This window comes from Macrobrachium nipponense, chromosome 16 (assembly GCF_015104395.2).
Source record: "Macrobrachium nipponense isolate FS-2020 chromosome 16, ASM1510439v2, whole genome shotgun sequence".
NCBI lineage: Eukaryota > Metazoa > Arthropoda > Malacostraca > Decapoda > Palaemonidae > Macrobrachium > Macrobrachium nipponense.
Window position 1 is genome coordinate 66,203,661 of NC_087209.1, and position 23,183 is coordinate 66,226,843.

General features: G+C 39.1%; 1 protein-coding gene across 1 annotated transcript in view; it reads right to left on the bottom strand.

Annotated features, from left to right (window-relative positions):
* LOC135195789 (sestrin homolog) overlaps positions 1 to 22,020 on the bottom strand; it is a 100,162-nt gene extending 78,142 nt beyond the window's left edge. Inside the window, exon 1 of the mRNA XM_064222267.1 lies at positions 21,677 to 22,020. Within this exon, the coding sequence (XP_064078337.1) occupies positions 21,677 to 21,703 (27 nt within the window). The 5' untranslated portion in view covers positions 21,704 to 22,020. The remainder of the gene's footprint in view (positions 1 to 21,676) is intronic.
* Positions 22,021 to 23,183: the final 1,163 nt, after the last annotated feature.

Genomic DNA, 23,183 nt, shown 5'->3' on the forward strand with positions numbered 1-23,183 from the left:
CAATAATTTTCATGTCGATAAAAATGACAGCATTCAAATACAGGGGAAAAAAGGAGCTTATTAGACCGAATCGAATAGGAACGATGTATAGTTCTCCAGTCTGAATCAAATAGCAACGACGGAGCTTTCCAGCCTGAATCGAATTGCAACGGCGGTGCTTTCCAGCCTGAATCGAATTGCAACGACGGAGCTTCCTAGACTGAATCGAATAGCAACGGCGGTTGGTATGTTCACACCGGGAACAATGCTCTGAAAACCAGTCAAAATGACACAGCCTCTATATGGATCCCAATTAAATGTCAAGGCGACTCGAGCTCAGTAGTCTAGCTTCTGGGCTTGTTCTCCTAACAGTGAATCGTCCTCGTCTTTTCTTGGGCCTGATTCTTCTCCCGAACGCCGAACGATACAGAGCGAAATTACGAAGACGACACGTTTCAATTCCGAAAAGGCGGCGGACGAGTTAAGACTTGGTATTCATACATTTAGTATTTATAAGTGCGACTTCGTTCGTTTTTCCCCGAACAACCAAACACACCGAAATCACGAAGACTGCTGTCCAGCTTTCAATTCAGAACAATTGCACGAGTTACTCGTGACATTCATCATACATTTATTGGTGTAACTTCGCTCATTTTTACATTCCTCTAGAGTCTAGACCAGTGGTTCCCTAATCTCCTCTAAAATCCTGATGGCCCCTGTGGTGATATACTGTAATTCTTCTAGCCAAGGGGAGGAAGCCTAAAAGGCCATTAACTTTGTTTAAACATATTCTCCAACTGCCCCGCTTAATCATGTTTAACCCCCCACCCCAAGCAGGGAACCACTGCTCTGGACCGATGTCCCACACCGTCTTGACTCTGCCTAGATAACGTCGTGTTGATTAGTAGGTCCGTTCCTCTTGTTGTGAGTTAAGTGAAATTCCGAAGAAAATTAATAGAAAACATATTAATATTTATTTCCGGAACTATTTACCTTACTTACAGATTTCAAACACACAATCTTTCCCTTAACATGTTCTCTAACCTCCTCCAAACCTGGGTTACACATGATATGCTCTGTCCTTCCGGGATCACTCTTTCTAAATTTAGGATCATTGGCTAACTTAGGACACCTAACTTTCACCAGGCCCAGGGGCCCACCCCTCTCATTCTGTTGGTTTTTCGGGAATTAAGGTGAACAATGGCAGCTCACACTAGACAACTAAGTCATGTTCTCGTTTTTTTTTTTTCTTTTTTTACGGACGGAAGTCCACATCGAGCTTTTTCGTTATTATTATTATTATTATTATTATTATTATTATTATTATTATTATTATTAAGTGGCCAGAGAATTAGGCTCGAACTGGACGACGGTAAAGTATAAACGGGGCAATTGTAATTATACACAAACAATAAAAATGTACGGATTATTGTTATATTATTATTATTATTATTATTAGAGATCAATTTATTTCAAATTGACCACTAACTTACCAAACACGCTCCCATACTCAAAAAAAACTGCTGTAAAAATAACACCGAAAACAAAGAAAAAGAAAGGAAAAAAAAAAGCAATCGACCTGCCATGTCATGTCTCAATATAGGATGCCTGTCACAGCGCACACAAAGGCACTTCTTACCGGCAGTAGTAATCACCTTGATCACACTAGGCCAATGTACTCACTCATTTGGAATTACACGACTTGCCGTGTCAGAAACAGGCCTTAGGCCTATTCCCGCAGGACTAAATGTCATTAACAATAAGTCCCAGACTTTAACTGATTACTAGCCTTAGGGGGAGGGGGGATGTTGTTAAGGGCATTAATAAGGAACGTACATGTAAGACTAATAACATTATATACACACACGCACCCTCGGCCGAATTCTCTCTCTCTCTCTCTCTTTGTATTGGGGAGGATGTGTCATGTATCCCCTATACTTCCAATCCACTACCTACCCCACCCCCGCCCGGGGCGAACAAACAGTTTTGCAGGAGGGGGGAGGATGTATCATGTCTCCCCTACCTTTCAAATCCCCTACCCACCCTACCCGACTTGGCGCGAACAAACAGTTTTGCAGGAGGGGGGAGGATGTATCATGTCTCCCCTACCTTTCAAATCCCCTACCTACCACACCTGAGGCGGGAAAACAGATTTGCATGAGGAGGGTGGGTGTGTCATGTCTCCCCCTCAAGAGGGGCGGACAAACAAAAAGTATCCACTCGGATATACTATTATATAAGAAGATGATAATTCCTCTTCCTATTTGTTCCAACATCATCGAGGAAAATGTCAATATACCTTTTACCGGTGTCATTCCCGGCGGATAGAAACCAATTTTGGTGCTACAGAAAATATCGAACACTTTCTCCCAACCCATCTATATTTTACCTTCTCCCGTTCCTGGCATCTTCCCACCAGCGTTCCGTTTATTATCTCCAGGACAACAACAACAATAATAATTTATGAGATCCCAGACAAGATCTTCACCGTGAGCCACCTGCTAGCAAAAGAATGCCAGGGATCGGAAATATGAGTCATGCCAAGGCGGATTTCTTAGAAATATACTACGAGGATTCACTGACCACCTTTCATTTACTGGAACAGCTATAGTAGATTCACATCAACGTGCATTTGACGTCTAGGCCAGTCCTTTACGACGCTCCTGATTGGCTGTTGATAAGCCAATCACAGGGCTGGAAACTCTCAGTCTCTCGAGAGAGTTCACATGGGCAGGATGTTCCATCTCTCCTGAGGGATAAGTCTTCCAGGAGAGCTGGAACATACATCCTGCCTATGTGAACTCTCTCGAGATAATGAGTTTCCAGCCCCCGTGATTGGCTTATCAGGAGCGTCGTAAGGGAGGACTGGCCTAGACGTCAAATGCACGGTTGATGTAAACCTACTCTAGGAGAACTGGTCAATCGTGAATCCTGAATTGTGATTAATTAAAAATTACATATCTATGTCCTTATCTTAAAGTTCCTCGTTGGACGAGTGGGTTGCCTGCTCGCCTACTGAATAGGTAGCGAGAGTTCGCGCCCTGCTCTGCCAACGTGGAATCTGAGGAATTTATTTCTGGTGATTAGAAATTAATCCCTCGATGAAATGTGGCTCGGATCCCACACTAAGCTATTAGTCCCGTTGCTAAGTAACCAATTGGTTCCTAGCCACGTAATAATATCTAATCTTTCGGGCCAGCCCTAGGAGAGCAGTTAATCAGCTCGGTGGTCTGCTTAAACTAAGAGATACTGAACTTAATTTGTCCTTATCTGAATATTAAAAAAAAAAGGCACACTTCATGATAAAGAAAAGGTAGGAAATGGGCAGAAAACATCAACAATAGGAGTCCTATTGCCATAGCATTGGAATTAAATCTCCCTAATCCGGTCTCCACTATATATTAAATTCTCCTTTAAATTCCCAAAGTCGTTTCCTTCCTTTCTAAGTCTTAACAGTTTTACGATTCTTGCCATTATAAAATCATGGAATGGAATAGAGAATTGGACCTATGAGGTCATTCAGCGCTGAAACGGAAATTAAGACTATAAAGTTTAAAAGGTGTAACAGGATGAAAACCTCGCTACAAGTAATGCTTACACCGAGTTATAAGCACTGACCACAATAACCCCGCTACGGGAAATGTAAATTCAGCAATTTTTGCCCGCCTCGGCATCCCACACACAAAGCAACGAAAAATGTTCACAATATTCACCGAAGTTTCTTCGGCGCAATCAAGTTTCTGTATAGCGTATAATGCTGTAAGAAACTCTCAGCCACCGCCCGCGGTGCCCCCAGGTGTTGTTGGCACCTACATTGGTGCCAGACCCACGATCATAGCTAAGTTTAACGTTAAATAAAATAAATACTACCAAGGCTAGTGGGCTGCAATTTGTTACGTTTGATGATTGGAGGGTGGATAATCAACATACCAATTAGCAGCCCTCTAGCCTCAGTAGTCTTTAAGATGTGTGGACGGGCAGACAAATTCCTTTCACAGAAAACTAATAAGACAGAAAAATGAGAAAAACCCGCGGACAGACAGACAAACAGCCATCACAATAGCTTTCTTTCACAGGCAACTAATGAGACAGAAAAATAAGAATGAAAAAAAGGAGAAAATCGAATCGCTCGCACTAAGAGCGCGTCTGGCACGGAAGCCTCGAATCAGGGAGACATTGCACAACCAACCGCTTGATCCCAGATCATTTCCGACGTCCTACGCGGAGAGAGCCAACCTGGGCGCTGTTTACAGCGCTTTCGTGGGGCAGCCTACATTTCCTGAAGGCCTGCTGCTGCATGGGTCTCTCTCTCTCTCTCTCTCTCTCTCTCTCATATATATATATATATATATATATATATATATATATATATATACGTATATATATAATGTATGTGCACGCAAACCTACATATGACTAACAACATACGCACGCTCAAATTCTCTCTCTCTCTCCTCTCTCTCTCTCTCTCTCTCTCTCTCTCTCTCTCTCCTCTCTCTCTCTCTCTCTATATATATATATCATTTATATATATATATATATATATATAATACACATATATATACATATATATGTGTATATAATATATATATATATATAATATATAATGTGTGTGTGTGTGCATGCAAACCTACATAAGATTAATAACACACGCACGAACAAGTTCTCTCTCTCTCTCTCTCTCTCTCTCTCTCTCTCACTAAAGCCACTTCAGTCGTGCATAATACGAATAAAATAATGACGGTGACAGAAATTGCGCCATAATACATACCCGTCCGAAATTCCCTATAAACGAAACTAAATTCAGAATTATACTACCTTTATTGTATACTTGAAGCAAAAAAAAAAAATAGCTAATCGGCCCTAAAAAAAAAAAAAAAAAAAAACAAAAAAAAAAAAAAAAAAAGAAATCATTGACAAGTTGCAGACATGAGATTGAACGTCCAGCCCCTCCAAGAAATATAACCGACATCTTTTAAAAACTCTATATGTGAAAAGTGACACTTCATTAAGTATAATAAGGCAACAGCTCACATCCTCGCATACCTATAAACGATAATTTCCTAATTTAATCACATTTCTAGTCCAAAGCCACATGGGCATATAGTACATAGGACATATTTAAGACTGCTAATGGCTCCATACATCACGAGGTCCTATGGAGTTTACGAGATACTCGTAAATCTTCGGGTCATGTGGGTCTAAGCAATTAGGAAATATGATAATCACGTAATATAAGAGAAATATGATGATAACGCCATCCATCAAAGTGACAGAAGACGAACGTGCTTTGAAAAAAAAAAAAATAATGAAAATACAAGATAACGGAGGGGAGGGGAGGGGCGGTGTACTACGTTCTTCGAGTTCCTGTTCATACTTGTCTGAAAGAGCTTTTGATCAAACGAAAACAGCCAACCAGACGATACGTGTTGCCCGTGAACAACAAAGCACCAGAAATGAAACTTTCTGGGCTTGTCATAACATGACGTAAGCTTCGTTTTATCATATGATGATGATGATGATGAGAGAGAGAGAGACTTGACTAAGCAGACTTACTAGGTATAATACACGAAAATAAAAAATCTGTTGATCTGTAAACTCCTGGTGCTTAGCATTGAAATGTGTGTGTGTGTGTGTGTGTGTGTGTGTGTGGTGTGTGAGAGAGAGAGAGAGAGAGAGACCGCACCTTAATATGCAGCCTTACTAAGCAGAATATACAAGATAACCAAAGATCTGTTCATGGTCTGTCGAATCCTGGTAGTTAGTGATGAAACTAATACGTAATCTAATTAGACGTTATAAGATTTCAAACGATATGGTTTTAACGGTACCCTAGAACTGTATCAGCATAACAAAACGAAACAAGATTAGTCTGAGTAAATCTTATAATATTTACTCAGACTAAGTAAATCTTAACATCCATTAATTCCCGCACCAAATCTACTCAAAAACTAATTACATCAGATACCCAACATTCGTTCAGCTGCTAAAAAAAAAGGATTAACCGCAAAAAGTGGTGTATTATGTAAATTTCCCGTAGTTCTAGAAGCAAAAGAAAAAACACAAAACACCTCCGCTAAGGACAGATTGCAAAATTTCCTGTTCGCCTCGCGTGAACAATATCCACTGTGGCACAATGCTGGGAAACTGACACTTCCTTGGTACAGCGAAACTTTCTGCTTTTGGTAAAACCCTCGACCAACTGGTAGTGCAAAACTAAAATATAACCGAGAGGTATTTTTCTCATTTCTTCCTCCATACGTCAGATAGCGTTTTACATATATAGTAATCCTATTAGCGCCAACATGATAATTGCCGTATAACCCCATTTAGTGCAAACGAGCGAACGATCCGAAGCCTTTATAAACAATGACTCGACGATTTTAATTTGACGGTTTACAAAAAATAAAATAATAAATAAATAAATAACATAAAAAAATCAGTGCTGCCGTTTGCATTCTGATTTCGACCTGACCAACTCGCGAACAAACGAACGCTCTCGCTGTTGCTAACGAGAGACAAAGAGAAAGGGGAGAGGAGGGAGATAGGAAGGGCCGGGGAGGACCAGAATACAAATGGATACCATAATAAACCGTACCGGAGCCATGAAAATGAAACGAGAGAAGAATGAACAAATGCAACGAGGTTCAAACGCCAGCACATCCGACACCCGTTCTAAACAGTGATTGCGAAGTAGTCGCCTGGCACTGAATGCCTTTTCAATCCTAAATAAAAAATCTGTCGATGGTGCTACGTTTCGTTATTGGTGGCCAGCCGTATCTGCCTACAGCTCAGCCCAGGTTCATGATCCGGCTGGCACATACACACACACACACACACACCCCCAAAACTTTGCTTATTAATCTATATCGTTGAGAGTGTAAGATTTCGTTTAAATTCTAATTGTTTTTGAGAGAGAGAAGAGAGAGAGAGAGAGAGAGAGAGAGAGAGAGAGGAAGGAGGGGGAAGGAGAGAGAGGGAGATGGGAGGCGGGGAGACGAGATTGAGAGAGAGAGAGAGAGAGAATTCGCCCCAATACTTTGCTTATTAATCTATATCTTTGTGGGCGTAAGATTTTGTCTAAATTCTCACTGTTTTTGAGATACTGAGAGAAAAAGATAGACTGGTGTAAGAGATAGAGGAGATTCACATGACCAAATCTTTGATTATTAATCTATATCTTTGTGGGCGTAAGATTTGGTCCAAATTCTCACAGTTATTGAGAGAGAGAGAGAGAGAGAGAGAGGAGAGAGAGAGAGAGAGAGAGATTCGCATGCCCAAATCTTTGCTTATTAATATATTTTTGTGGCTGTAAGATGTTGTCCAAATTCTCACAGTTTTTGATATACTGAGAGAGAAAAAGATAGATTGGTGTAAGGGAAGCTCGAGAGAGAGAGAGAGAGAGGGCTCTGATAAAGCATGATTCACTCACTTCCCTGTGAGTCACTGGCAGGCAGGCAGGTCCACCACAAACACACACACACACACACACACAAACAATGGCATACCTCACCATAGCTTGTATTTACCAGTATGCAGAAGGCGGATATCACATTTCATTCCGGTTCTCTCCATATGGTGGTCTGTGACTAAAACGCTGTTTCACAATCGGCAAATATTTCATTCATGAGTTCCCGCAGAGAGAGAGAGAGAGAGAGAGAGAGAGAGAGAGAGAGAGAGAGAGAGAGAGAGAGAGAGAGAGGTGTCTGCACGTTGTTGTGTGCGTCATCCCGCTTTTCAGGGGACGGATATTAAACAAAAGGATATGGTCTTTTGCTCCATCTAACTTGCGGTCATGACACCTTCCACCTAAAGTGGCGGTCTTTCCAAAATTTCCAGAAAATTCTTCTTCCCTGCCAGTCATAAAACTATTCACAGGGGGGGAAGGGCGTGAGCAATACCAATTTTTTTTAGTGTGGTTGCTAATAATAAAGTAATTACATTACATACCGTAGCAGACTTTTTATGACTTGCCTATGATGTGGGTTTGTGTCCCTGTGTTCCTGTATTAATGCAGAAAATACATACATACATACATACATATATACATATATATATATATATATATATATATATATATATATATATATATATATATATATAATATATCAATATTACTCTTGAGATAAAATTTGGACAAAATCTTACAGCCGTATACAGGCGATTATGGTAAACATGCAAAACTCTGAACCAGATTCTGGTGGTAAAGTATACTCCCAAATAGATGATGAATCTCATATGATCTGTATGATCTGGGAAAAACTAAACAGAGAAAGGACTGCACTCTTCACAAAGCAAGACGACACTTAACTCCCTTAGAAGCAAAGGGGAAATCAGCAGCAACTCGGCCGTATGCACCAAAGGCAGTCTGGCTTGACGAGAGGCACTCCGGTGAAAACAGAAGAATTCGAGTCATGTCTGATGTCCCGTCAGGAAGGGGAAGAACACAAGAGTCGTTAGGACAAGATGAACTCGACCTCAGGAATCGCACCAGGGAAGTTATGAAAAGTCTTGCTTGGGAATGACGACGACGAAGAAGAAGAAAGTTTTGATTGCAGGAACTTTCGGCTGTCAACAAGGTACATGACAAGAGGAAGAATTGACTTCCCAAGTATTAATGAGAATAAAAGACTAATCGTGCGGCTGACCCCATACACTGATGGGATATAAATAATCTACTAGTACTCTGAAATTTCTCGGGGAAAAATACTATTTCTTAAAGTTTTTTGCAAACTGATGTGTAATGACGTTGTAATCCACAGAAAAGTACCATCCAGTGACCGAAGTTCTGGATATTCAAAACACAAAAACTGGTTAATCTCAAGAAACGAAGAGCTTAACAGTCTCCAGAATATTAAAACCCAGATCGAGGAGAATACTGAGCGATCAAGGGCTAAGATTACGAAGAAAAACTTAAGAGTGAAGGACGAGATAATGACAGGGAAGCGAAAATGGGCTTCCAAAAAAACTATTTGGCAGAGGAATGGACACGAAAAATAAAACTTTATTTCACAAACATAATCAACTTGGGATATACATAAAAACTTATTGCATATGTTACAGTACGCAAAAAAAAAAAAAAACCGTGATAAAAGCATAGCAGGAGGTTGAGTGCTAATAAGAATTCGCATTACTGAAAAGAAATTGAGTGAGAGAAGAGCCAAGAAATGAAATGCAGTTGCGACAGACGGCTGGCAAAGAACTACACGGGGGCTGACCAAGAGGTAAATAAACGAATTAGTATACGAGAGAGGCAGGTCACTGAAAAGGCAACGAGGAATAATAATAAGCAACACAAGTCCCGCAATCGAAATGAGAGTTGCCGATGAGTTAACCCTCCAATACATGAGGCGGCATTGCATAACATTGTGTCATACGGCAGTGAAGCCATCTTTGATTAGAATACATTTCAGCTTTTTCTACAGTACTCTTGATTCTTCTGAAATCTGATAAAATAACTTTTAAAAAATGTGGGGCGGGTGGGGTTTGGGTGGGGGGAGGTGGCAAAGAACGACGAGCCTGAGTCCTAATAAAGACATGCCTACAAATGTATAAGGTGCTGAAGGTGTGGGGTTTTGATTACCACTGAAGACCACTGATCCGAGACACGGAATTATATAAACTGGAAGCAAGTTTTAGGATAAACTGAAAATCAAGTTAATGGCACATTTGACGAAAGGCAATGCTTTACAGGCTGCTCCTGAGAGGGCTACAGAAGCAAGGGACAGTCCGTTGTGAGAAATTGTACGGTATCCTACACGGCCCATCATGCACAAAAATATGATCAGTGGCCCAAGCAACCTTATCACCAAAGCAAGGACCACTGATATCCAGGTAGGGGCTGCTGCTGCTGATGACGATGATGATGACTCAGCAGGTAGACCGGCAACCCCCAGCTCAGTAAGGTCATGTTGCCAGCGATATCTAATCGAACAACGAGCAGGGATCGAACTCGGAACCACCACACTGTGAATATCAGGTAAAAATAATTGTGAGTTACCACGAAGGAATGTTACAACATTTAACTGAAAAAGTTGTGGGTAAAAACGAAAGATTCTTTGTAGAGCAGGATATCTTTTTTGGTTAGAAAGCAGGTCGAACCAGGTGTAGCACCACGACTCCGGTTTAGCGTTAGGATTTTGTTTTTTGTTTATTAGAGACGATTCAGTCGAAGATAGGTCAGCGCGGGTGACTTCATAATTGAATTCTTAGGAAAGAGAGATTTTCTGTAGAGCAAGAAAATACAGTAAAAAATGAATGAATAAATAAATAAATAAAAATAATTAAAGGTAAAAATGAGACATTTTCTGTAAATCAGTAGTTATTTTTGACTGAGGAAATTCGAAAGTGAAAAAAAAGTTAAAGGTGAAAAATGAAAAATTTTCTGTAAAGCAGTAATTCTTTTTGGCAAAACTGAGGAAAGCAGAAAGTAAGAAAAATGAAATTAAGGGTAAAAATGAAACACTTTTTGGGCAAAAGTGGGGAAAGTAGGAAGTATAAAAAAAATTAAGGCTAAAAATTAAACATTTTCTGTAAAGCAGTAGACATTTTTGGGCAAAACTGAGGATAGAATGTAAAATAAAAGAAAGCTATGAGCAAAATGGATAATAATTATGCGAAAAAGAAGAACGTAGCGGGTAAAACGGGAGAAATATGTGAGTAAATAAGGAAGATATTCATACAGAGTAAAATTGAAGAAAGTTTATCATTTGAAGACTATCAAACGAGCTGCCCTCGCCACAAAAAATATTCACCCAAAAAAAGCCCTTCAGAAGTCTTCCTGTCTTTCTTTATATAGATGGAAATTAAAAACATTATATGACTAATTCAAATACGGGCTTTCCAAGGTGACAGCCAGACCGATAAAGGTGAAATAAAGAAGTTGGCATATACCACCAAAAGCCTAAGTTTCCACACTTCCTTACAGCCTTAAATAATATTTCCCACCAATGTAATAAATTCCCTTTAATCAAAATAAGTCATTCCTTAAGACCTACTGGTGACGAAAGCAGTTTGTTAACTAACCCTAAAATCCCAAATACAACGGAAGGATACAGCCAAAAGGGTTATGGCACCAGTCTTGTACAACACAAAGACTTACTGTAACTTGTAACTTACAACAAGCTTTGGAGCTAAGGGCGGTGAAGCGACAAACTTCATAGGCCTGAGAATAAATAAAATTAAATAAATAAAATCCACTTCTTTCCCATATTCATTCACGAAAGACTTTAGATTAAACCTTTTTGTGTTTGCGTACTGAATCTATTTCAGTGTGCAATCTGGACTAATTGGTGCTAAGATGATAGGTCACCAACGGCAAGGTTTTCATGCGTGAGGCGAATGGATGTAGGTCACAGATCGCGCCGTGCCAAACTAGGGAATATTTGCGTCAGTCGACAGCCAGAAATACCTACTACTAACAGTATACCTGGAAAGCTAAATCTATGCGGTAACATGGTTTCCAAATTCATAATCTCCCAGGTGATTTTATCGTAATGTGCAAGACATTTATACGGTGCACGAAAAAAATAATTGAAAAGCTCTCTCTCTCTCATATGTGCATATGTATGTGTATGTATTATATATATAATTAGATAAAACATGTATACTATATAAGGATATATAATGTATATAAATGCATACTATATATATATATATATATATATATATATATATATATATATATATATATATATATATATATATATATATATATATATATATATATATATATATATATATATATATATATATATATCGCACCAGAAATCAATATACTATTACTATCACCGACATCTCTGGAAAATTGCTTAATATGCTATCGAACAAATACGTACATTACCATTCTATACACCCTCTTCATCTAAGCAGCAATATGATGTATAAATGCAGCTTGCACAAGGTCTTGAAATGAATCCAAAATAGATGCAATATAAAAAAAAATCCCAAAGGGTTCTCGCGGTTCCTTATTGTGAACATAAGCAACACAACGCCTCATTAACCCTTTCAGGATATAGCTCGTATATATCAAGATTACAAATCTTCTCAGGATATTATTCTCGTAAACGTTACGGTTACAAATCTTCTCGCCTCTCGTCGATTGAGTTTTATCAAGTCATTGGAGAAACCTTCAACTTTAGTCTCTGGTTTGCTACAAAATGTGTATTTTAAAATGAGAATACCATCGACGAAAAAATCTGAAAACATCTGGTTTTTAAAATTTGAAAATAGTTTTATTCAATTTTGTGGAAGGCTCCAAGGGAACTTCAACTGGAACGTTTACTAATAATAATAATAATAATAATAATAATAATAAAGAGAAATTTGGCAGCTACTAAAAATAAAAAAATAAAATCTTTTTACTTATGCCACTGAGAACCTCTGCAAACCTTCGGCACATCGTCAAATCTGCCTCCAAAGGACACTAGCACATTTTTTCCACCAACCCTCTCAACGCTTCCTCCATACTTATTCTACGTTCACCCAACTAAACCTCTCATTAAGATACTTTGACCTAGCCCAAGTAGGGTAAGCCTAATACCTTTATAAAACATACGGACTAACACTGAAAAAAAGTGTCTCAAGATTACCCTAAGTTAAAATTAATCGTACAAATAAAAATTTAATAATTCATAAGATCGAATATCGCATAACTCCCAAAGAGCAACCCTCAACTAATTATACGGGTTGCCTTCACTCAAGTACAGGCCTTCGTTTCGAAGCTATCCCAAATACACCTTACAGTCTCTGTGACATTCTCCATGATAGAAAATAAATATGAAGACAAAACCTTAATTCGTAGAGGAGCAAAATACCCTCGTAACTAAAGAAAAACAACAAACTCGAAGCCTCTTTATTTGAAATTGATATAATTAACCTACCAGACACAAACCGCTAACATTTACACTAACCGTCACTTTAGCTCAGCCACCACGTCTAAAAAAAAAAAAAAAAAAAAAAAAAAAACAAAAAAAAAAAAAAAAAAAAACAAAAAAAAAAATCATCGGCGTTTACACTGAAACGGAACTTCGACTGGGCCACCCAAACCTCACACCATGGCTTATCTTCAGAAGGAATTTCCTTCGACTGACGCAGAAGTGTAAACACCGAATTTATCATTACAAAAAGAGAAAGATCTAAAACCTTCATAGAGAAAACAAATGAAAGGGAGCATAACAAAGGACAAATACCATTAAAGGTCGACTTTATGCACACCCAGCCAGAAATATGCCGGTATCGGTATTCACGTCACTCGTACTAAAATTATCAAACAATTTTAGGAATTATCAATGAATGGTCCGCCGTTGCGTCATAAACAGTCAACAGATTACTTTAGTTTAATGTATTACTGATCGCGTGCTACAACTTGCACTTGCATTTCCTATACTCATCTATATACTTTTCGTCAGAAAGTTGTGTTCGCCACGGATCTGAAGAATGTGCGTTATTCGTAATGTACAATTTTTCTGGAGGTTATTCTTGTTTTTATTACCCTAATATTACGTATACTTTTATCTGATTGAATGATTCATCTTTAACTTATGTTCTATGTAATATATTTCCCAACAGACAAAGCATTCTGTGCTCACAATTGGCAATTTATTTACTTGGTCTACATCTATGTGACAACCCGTCTCCCATAATAATAATCGCTTGAAAAGTTACTGCTCACTAAAAGATTTAAATGAGATCTGAATCCCGGGCAGGTGCTGCACAGTTAAAACATGATAATAAAATGCCATAAATCTATTTCGAAGGTCATGGCTACAATAATTTATTAATACAGAAACAGCTAAGTTCTCGGGCCGAGTCTAATTTGCGAAACGAAAGATTAACCATCTAAACCTTGGAGCATGCCCAGGCTTGAGTAACGTGGCCTTCCATAATCTTCTCTTAGAAAAATTACGTTCCCTTGGAATGCTTGAGACACGCGAACCTTTTGTAGAATATTCATTTAGCTTTTCATTTTTTACTGATAATTTGAGGATTTTTACTGTTATTCGTATACATCAATATGTGGTTTTGTGTGTGTGTGTTTTTTTAATTCAACAACTTAAGACTAACAAGATTCACAAGAGATACCTCTACTTCAGTTTGTGTGAAGAGCTGAGTAATGTACCATTTCCCTGCTACAAATTCTACGTATCTACAATATGTCTGTCATTATTATGTCTAAAACTGAGAGATAAATAATCCCGAACGACTTACCATACAAATAATACAAACTACACTACCATCAGAGCATTCTGGCAGATAAAATTATAACAAGACTGACCACGTCTACAACTGATTTAACTTCATCTACCGTTGTAACGACTTTAGACTCACCGTTACCTATTTTTGACCAAGAAATCTGAATTGGAGCTTAGGCAGATAGGCCTACAGGCCTTTGCACTCCTTTTTTCTTAAGTTTTGAAGTCAACCGGAACCTAAAGGTTAATTCCTCATCCACAAACTAACAGATACTTAACCCAGTCACACAAGCTGCGTAACCGAAGGGTAGGTGACGCAAGAGATCGAGAAAAAAACACTCGGCCACCAGAATCTAAGATACATTAGAACATGATGACGCTCGTCCCAAGACTTTAATGAAAAATAAAAAGCAAAAACAGTGAACCCAGATTAGCTGAAAGCATCACCACCTACGCCTAGCCTGAACATCAAAACCCTAAGCTAATTTTAGATTAGCACGACGTCAACCCACCTGCTACTATGAAAATAAAATTAAAGGAAACCTTTGATGCGAATTACATATACAAAAGGACTATTGTTATTGCAATGTGGTTCTAATCAATGGCTGACCAGACAAAAGAAAATCGTCCTTTCATGACAAAGAACAAATAGGATCCGTATTTCTGCTTCGGTCGGCAAATCTCCATATTCCAACGGACAAAGAAGGCACATACAATCTACTGTAGGAGCCCAGGCATCGCTCACCAGGGGAGCCGCTCCGCCTCCCCTCCGTCGATAAATCGTTTCTGTTGCCTCATCCCGAGTGCATCAAAGAAATGGTTTCAACGGCCTCTCTTCGATTCACACCACTAAAACACTAACATAGGCCTATGGACACGGAAATTCATTCCCCCAAGACATTCATCTGAAAGGTTTAGAGAGAGAGAGAGAGAGAGAGAGAGAGAGAGAGAGAGAGAGAGAGAGAGAGAGAGAGATTTCTAACGGTAGGCCTTCACTAAAACCCGCTAGTCTAGACTCACCAACCAGCTGTAACACACCCCCAAGGACCCCGCAACCCCCTAGTGCTCCCATCCTTGCAAGTGTATAGGCCTATCCCCCACTAGACAACCACATCCACTGTCTGGGAGGAACATAAACCACACAGGAAAACAGAGGAAATTAAACCTTACAGTATACCCTATAAGGACCACACTGGCTCGAAACGGAGTCGCACGCTACATCCAAAATACAAAAACAAAACGACATATTGATATATTTCCCTCAAAGACCCACTCAGCGTGACCCCCTCCCTCCCCAACCCCGTGTCTCGAAAAGCCGGAAAGAAGGGTGGAGAGAGAGTGAATAATGGCTAGCAGAGAGCCACTTAGTATGGGAAATTATAGGGTTGTTGATGGCGTACGCACTCGGTCCAACACGGTTAGTTTAGCTGCCGACTCATCTGCCGAACGGAGAAGCTATGTTGTAACTGATTAGGTCGGCTACCGAGTTTGGAAGTATCCCGGCCAATTTAATACACTCCAGAGGGATCTTATCTTTAAACGATGGCTATTACCGACGTTTCCCGCCTACTGATGGCACTTCAACACTTTCAGCCGACTAGCATCACTAAAAGAAAGAAGTCCCAGTCTTTCGACATCCTTGTCTAGGAACCTTGGAAACTACAAACTTAAACGGTGGCTATTAGAACTTAAATCGCAAATTCAAGTTTTAACAATCTAGCTTGTTGACATTACTCGCCTCTACGATTTCTAGCTACTTGATACTGTTTAATAAACAAGAAAAAAATGGAATTACTATATAATTCATGTTTACTGACATTAAAGACAATGACATTTCTAGCTTGCTGACATTATTTGCGACCTTGGCCTAGACATTTCCAGTTGATCATTAACTACTAAATAGAATTGTATACAGATAATCCTGCCGTTACCTAAATTCCACGGTTATTGGCCTAAGAAACTACACCTCAAAGATGGGCTCCACAAACCTAATACGTATAATATTATTGTCTTGACGCTCAAAGTCACCTCTGCGAAATCAACATCACAATTTCCAAATGTCCTCGTCAACAAGCCAGCTAAACATCCAATGTCTAATGTGAAAGAATGCTACAAACTGGAGACGAACGAATACTCAACTCCTAAAATACATTGATAATCAAACTCCATTACCGACATTAATCACGGGTGTTACTGGACATTGCCTCACAAACTAGTTGTAAAAGCATAAACTTTGCTCGTCACTCGTATCATTTTTAGCCAAAAACTGTCCATTATTTTGCTCATATTAGTTTTAGTCAAAACTGTCCATTATTTTACTCATATTATTTCTAGCCAAAACTGTCCATTATTTGTGTTAAAATGTGTTCGAATGAGGGTGTGAGACAATGCAGTCAGGTAAATCTTTCTCATGTCCTAACGAAATAAGGAAGACTATGAGAGACCGTATATTATACTATAGGCCTTAATATCATGAACTTGAACAATATACATTAGTAATATAGCCATACATAACCATGAATCCTCGTAAGAAAAACACGTCACAAAATGCGAATATCCCACTTTTTCCAAGAATTTTATTCGAAACCACAATGTAAAATTTCCAATATTTTTATATATATAGGTATAATATTTATATATATAGATATATATATCTATATATATATATATATATATATAATATATATATATAATACTATATATATGTATATTATATATATGTGTGTGTGTGTGTGTGTGTGTGTGTGTACACAAAGGCTGGTCAGTAGCTAATCTCACGCCTTTATAATGCCCATTCACTTGCATCTCCTACTTTACCACCAAAATAACTAAGACGTTAAACAGTTAGCTTTCTAATTAAATGTAATTATCTCATCTAATAAGGAGGTAATACCAGAAGTGAATGGAGTTTGAAACTCCTAGTGTATGCACATGACACAGCGTTAATCGAGGATGGTGAAAGTAACCGCAGAAACTAGTGAAAGATTCTGAAAGTGATTAATGTAAAATGGTGTCGACAATACAACAGTAGTATTGAGAAAGGCATCTTCGTTATCACACGAGAATAATAATAATAAAAAAGAGGGTGGTTATTCATAAAATGCCGAGTATAAGTAATACTTGAGGATATAAGATACGATAAAAGATTTCTTACCAAATACACCATCTGATACCAATCAACTACATAAATCAAGTCAGTCACACGATTGAATGACCAAGGTATTTGACGTCATACCTACCTCGCTGCAAAAAAAAAAAAAAAAAAAAAAAAACTCTAAAGATCCTATGCTGATCCATATCAAAATTAATTGCCCGCTCCTGTACAGTTTCATTGGAAGCCATCAGGTAAAAAGCCATATTCTTTAAGAATCAAAATACTTCTCCCAGCATCATTTTTCTTTCTTTTTTGTGTGTGGGAGGGGAGGGAGAATGTGCAAACCCGCTGGACTGCTCACCTAACCAGCAAATTGACACCAATTAAATTATTCACGAAGCTTATCTACTGTATATTAAGGCTTCATTAATAAAATAACAATGATCTCCAAGATTGTAATAGTATGGCGACAAATCCATTTTTAATCGGAAGCAATATACGTATATTCATGCAATCATGTAAGGCAATAATACAAATTTTATTTGTGCAAGCATACACGCAAAGCCTACGTAACACAATACGAGATAAACATTAGCAAATTCCAAAACCGGCCGCATTACCTCTCCTACGTGCCTTATCCCCCTTGTCTATATCAGTATATCCTTGCTTTTTCTTCAGTTTTTCTTTTATGTAAATGTTTATCAATTAAATACAAGTACATTCGTTACCAACAATACAAAAGCAAATGACGATTATCCACTAAGTCGTATGTATATTCTACCCACCCCAACCGGGGCGATGTTGAAACAAGGCAAGAGTTGTGATTCTAGCCAAAACTAGATATTATTACGTGTCGTGTCCTTCGGGCAATGTGGGGGGAAAAAGGAAAACTTATTCATTTGATACAGTCCATCTAAAACACAATCACGCCCGATAAAAAAAAGAAGAAAAAAAAGCAAGTCACAGTTCCGGCAAACCACGAAAGGAAAACCGAGAGCCGGTTCCATGGTTTATATTCTAGCCCCGGACTTAATGATTAAGACCTAGCTTGGTCGGGTCACAGGGTACGTAACGTCCGTCGCACAGCCCTCTTTTGTCACCATAAATATTCCTGGCCAGGTCCCCGTGGTATCACTTAGGGATAACATCGACATTACCCACCACACCGATGCCGAATGATCTTATCTATTAATATTTAGGTCTAGCGAGTGTCAGGTATCTGTGAGCGCTACCGGTAAGTGCCAGTCGTGGTGGCTGAGAGGGGGGTGGGGAGAAGGGGAAGACGGGGAAACCATACCCGCCTTTTAGGCACCAGTTCTCTTCCTCCCTGGCGATAGCGCGGTTCTCCTTTACAGTACTCAAAAGCAAACCGGTATGCCGTTTTCCTTCAATGTCATCCTCCTGATTTTTCTCATCAGTACACACTCTCCTGTCTAAGATTCCCTTTCAGTCCACATTCATTTGTCATCTACAAATGACAGACCTCATATAACTTGCTCTTCCTATATAAAAATTTCTCCCCCACAGTCATTTTGCAAACTTAACTTCGGTGGAGTTATTACTGGTCAAGACCGGTTCCAACTGCCAAGAGATTAAAAAATCAAGCAACACCCACTTCATTAACATTCAAATATTACTCAATACAGAAATTCCCTGGATGTAAAATATGATGCTCCAACTGCTTGGCTAAAACCTTCTCAAGGGTATTTAATAACATTAAATTCTAAACGTAAGGCGTCGGGAATGCTCAATCGATTTCAGGATTCTTCTAATTAAAAGACAATTTAATTGAGTTATTGGCATATGCTGTGCGTTATTTCTCCGCGTTCTAAGAGTACAATTTTAATTACTTTTTCTTCAAGTTCTGGGAAGGATTAAACCAAAATGCTTTGACTGGAGACAAACGTGACTTGCCACACACTAAACACACAAATAAAAAAAAAGGAGAAAAACCTAAACGGGAATGGAGCCAACACCAGCCCTCTTGGAAGGTGACACAAGCCGCTTAGTGACTACTTGCAGCACGAAAGAAACGACACCCGTCGTTCTGTATCTATGGTCGTTCCCTATGGCAGACATGAAGTTCAAATATGCAAAAGACACCCATTACCGTGACCTCATGCCACAGCTCGAGCTAATTCCAATTTATCCAGGTAGTATAACCAAACCACTTTAATACACACTGATCAGTCTTTCAATTGGTGTTATTACAACAGCGTCGTGTCTCACAGACCTTACCAACATAGTATAAGAAAAATTCAGCGAAAAGAGAGAACAACATTTACTTAAAAAAAAAAAAAAAAAAAAAAAAAAGGAAAAAAAAAAAAAAAAAAAAAAAAAAGCCTGTTGGTACCGACAGTATGCCATAGAAGGCAAGCCACGGCACTTCTCATTACTCTCAACCTTGAATCTTCTAAGCTTGAACCGTTGTAGAAGTTTACATAATTTATATAGGCATTTCTTCCCCCTCCATTTTTCCACCCTCAAGAGTACATACAAATGCAAGTGAGGTGCTGGAAGTATGCACGAAGCATGCGCATAAATACCTATTACACTAAGGAATCCACGCGACAGCTTATAAAACTGAAGTTGCGTATGCTAACATTCCATAAACATATGCAAGGTATTGCAAGACTATTGTACACTATTCATATGATTTTTGTATTATTGTATTAAACTCAAAATGAAAATGATTTTGTAACTTTTACAACCAAACCGAGCTTGATGACCACATTGCCAGCAAGTCCCTTTTTTAAGGAGAGATAGAGAGAGAGAGAGAGAGAGAGAGAGAGAGAGAGAGAGATGAGAGAGAGTATCGCTGCCGGTCCCCTTTATCTGCAACCTTCCTCTCCCATTTTCTCTCAATCATTCCAGGGGTGTTACCTCAAATTTCTCGTCCAGATAAGCACTGCGCGCGCGCCTGCACTCATGCACACACACACACAAATATATATATATATATATATATATATATATATATATATATATATATATATATATATATATATATATATATATATATAGATGGAGGAGAAGGGTTCAAACACGCTCTGTCATACAGGTGATAATATAAATACAGAACACAAAGGGGGAAATACCACACAGTTCGAAAATCATTAGCATTCGTACCCTTGCACAAAGAGCTACGCTCACTGTATCACATTTACTTTAAACAAAATTACAAAGTAGCAACTTTCTCTTTGTGATCATACGATCCTAGGGTACACAAGCAGTTACTCGTCCTGATTTCAGTTTTTATACATGAGCTTTTCATGCTAATATATATATATATATATATATATATATATATATATATATATGTGTGTGTGTGTGTGTGTGTGTGTGTGTGTGTGTGTGTGTGTGTGTGTGTGTGTGTGTACGAAAAGCTTTCCGTACAGAAAAGTATTCGATAACAATTACTATTAATAAAAAAAAGAAAACAATTAATTTACTGCACTGTAAATGTTTTCCTAACGCATCATCTTCACCGTGAGAAAATTTCAGCAGCAGTATCTGTCGATTGGTTTCTAGGCATTACATAGCAACAAGGTCACCCCACCAACACCGGCTTCCTCGTCCAATGCTCATGTGATGTTTTCCCCTTCTCTCTCTCTCTCTCTCTCTCTCTCTCTCTCTCTCTCTCTCTCTCTCTCTCTCTCTCTCTCTCTCTCGTTTTCTTCTCTCTCTCTCGTTTTCAAGGTAATTATCAACATTGATTCGGCCGTGTCAACGGGAAGTGGACGAGAGGCAGGTCTTTCTCCATTTGACTATAAGTCTACGCCTGTTGCGAGCACCTACAAAGCTAGCCTAATTAAAATAAGAAACTTGAAAAGCACTAAATATGAAATGCTTAAATAATAAATAAAAAACATATCACCATAAATACACTGGACACGAATAGCTACACTATATAGGCTAGGTCTACGTTTCAGTACACGAATTACCAGCATCCAATAATAAGACATCTCACACGAAACAGAAATCGAACATGCAATTAAATGCTTGAAACAAACGGGAGAGGAGTTGATAAAACAATGAGATAGCCTGGGAGAGCAAGAGAGAAGAGGGGCGCGCGCGCGAGCGGTGTCACAAAAGAGAGTGAAGAGGAGCCAGGAGCAAGAGGATAGAATAGGCCTACAACCCGCTTGGTGACAGCGGACGGATGCCTACAGTCCTCTGTATCGATTCTTTCCACGGACAACTCTGGTAAAACACATAACACCCGTCGTTACTCAACTAACCAGACAGGCCAGGTTAACACAAACAAGCAAAACAAACATCAGAAATGCAATAGTTCTTTCCCAAGCTCGCTCTCTCTCTCCCCTCCCATCATCTGACTGTCTACCTCCGTCTCTCCCTTTCGTTCTCTCCTGGTAACAACAGCGGTTAAGCAAACTTGAGCACTTCCTTACCTCCACTTGGTCGACGAGGTGTCCCATGATTCCTTAAACGAAGGTGTGTGTGGATTCTACATTCAAATCTTCGTTATTTTTGCCCTTTTTTGTCGGGCAGACTCCGTCAGTGTACAGAAAATTCGCAAGGGGTTACAAAAGCGCCTTTCAGCTTCGGCAGGCGTGAGCTTCGATGTTCTGAGCCTTCGAGACTGTGGATGGTATATTTGTAATTAGCGTCCTAGGCCCTATACAAATTCTACTTCATGTGAAATCGATAGGGAACCCCAAAAAATGATACTTGGTTCTTGGTACACTTGGTAGCCACAGCCACACACCGCCGAAGCTCAGCTGAGACTGGCTGCGAGACTTCTTTGTTTGACACCCAACAGCTGATTGGAGGATCAGCTGTTGATTTTTGCCATTAGTCACCATGTGCTCTAACTATATTTTGATAATGCATAAAATCTAAGCAAAAGATTTAGACCTGTTCATTTTATTTGCGTACCTTAAGCAAATACTTCACACATAGCAATATATTGTGAGAAAAAACAGAACCCTGGTTAAATATTTATCGAGTAACGCGCACCTCATAACCAGGGTCCATGACGAATGCTCCTCAGGAAAGGCGCCATCTTTAAATTACACGTGCCGCTCGGCATAAAATCAATATGTAGCTTCTAAAGGCAATAATGCTAACGAATCGGTAGTTTTAGTCTTCATATCTGCTACTCATAAACCATCAAATCATTCTCAAGTCATTACAAAGTGTATAAAAGTGAAACCGTTAAAGCTGATGACATTATATGCAACAATACATATCCCAACATTCATCTGCAGACTTTTAAGCATTTCAACCGGGTTCTTACGTCACTGGGTACGAAGTGAATTTAGTCTTTATGAACGGTGTTTTTAACAGACATCAATTCTGGCGGGTTGCAAGGGAACTTACACCGGAAAAATACACATATATTAGAATAACTTGTTCGCATACCAGCATAAAATACAAGGCTCCAACGAACACACGCACGCACAGATCTGAGATTAACCGATAGTCTGATACCTTGCACTGCACGTTAAACCGTAATCGCCCTCAAATTACATCGAATTGCGGCGTAAGAATGAACAGAACGAGTAATCACGTCATGCTTCTGCTTTAACGAGATTTTCGCGAGCTAGAAATCGAGAGGTTAAAATTAATGTGCGACTAACACCCCAGAGGACTAGACTCATTCTATCTCCTACCCATCAAACAAATTCTGCTCGAGTCTCAAACCGGGCTGGGTAGACTTGAACCAGTTTACCCTGCTGAGGTAGAGTGAAATCGTTTTATAGACTAGGAAGGGAAAAAGAGATATTAAATTACTTACGAAAAGAATGGAAAGCTATTTTTGTGTGTGTGACAACTAGGCCTAATGGCCGTTAGGGTTACATAGCGTTGAGAGTATTGCTTTGTCGGTAGCATAGCAGGAGAGCCAACTTAAATTGATTGCTCCAGGCGTGCGCGATTCGTAATTCCCGTTAATCA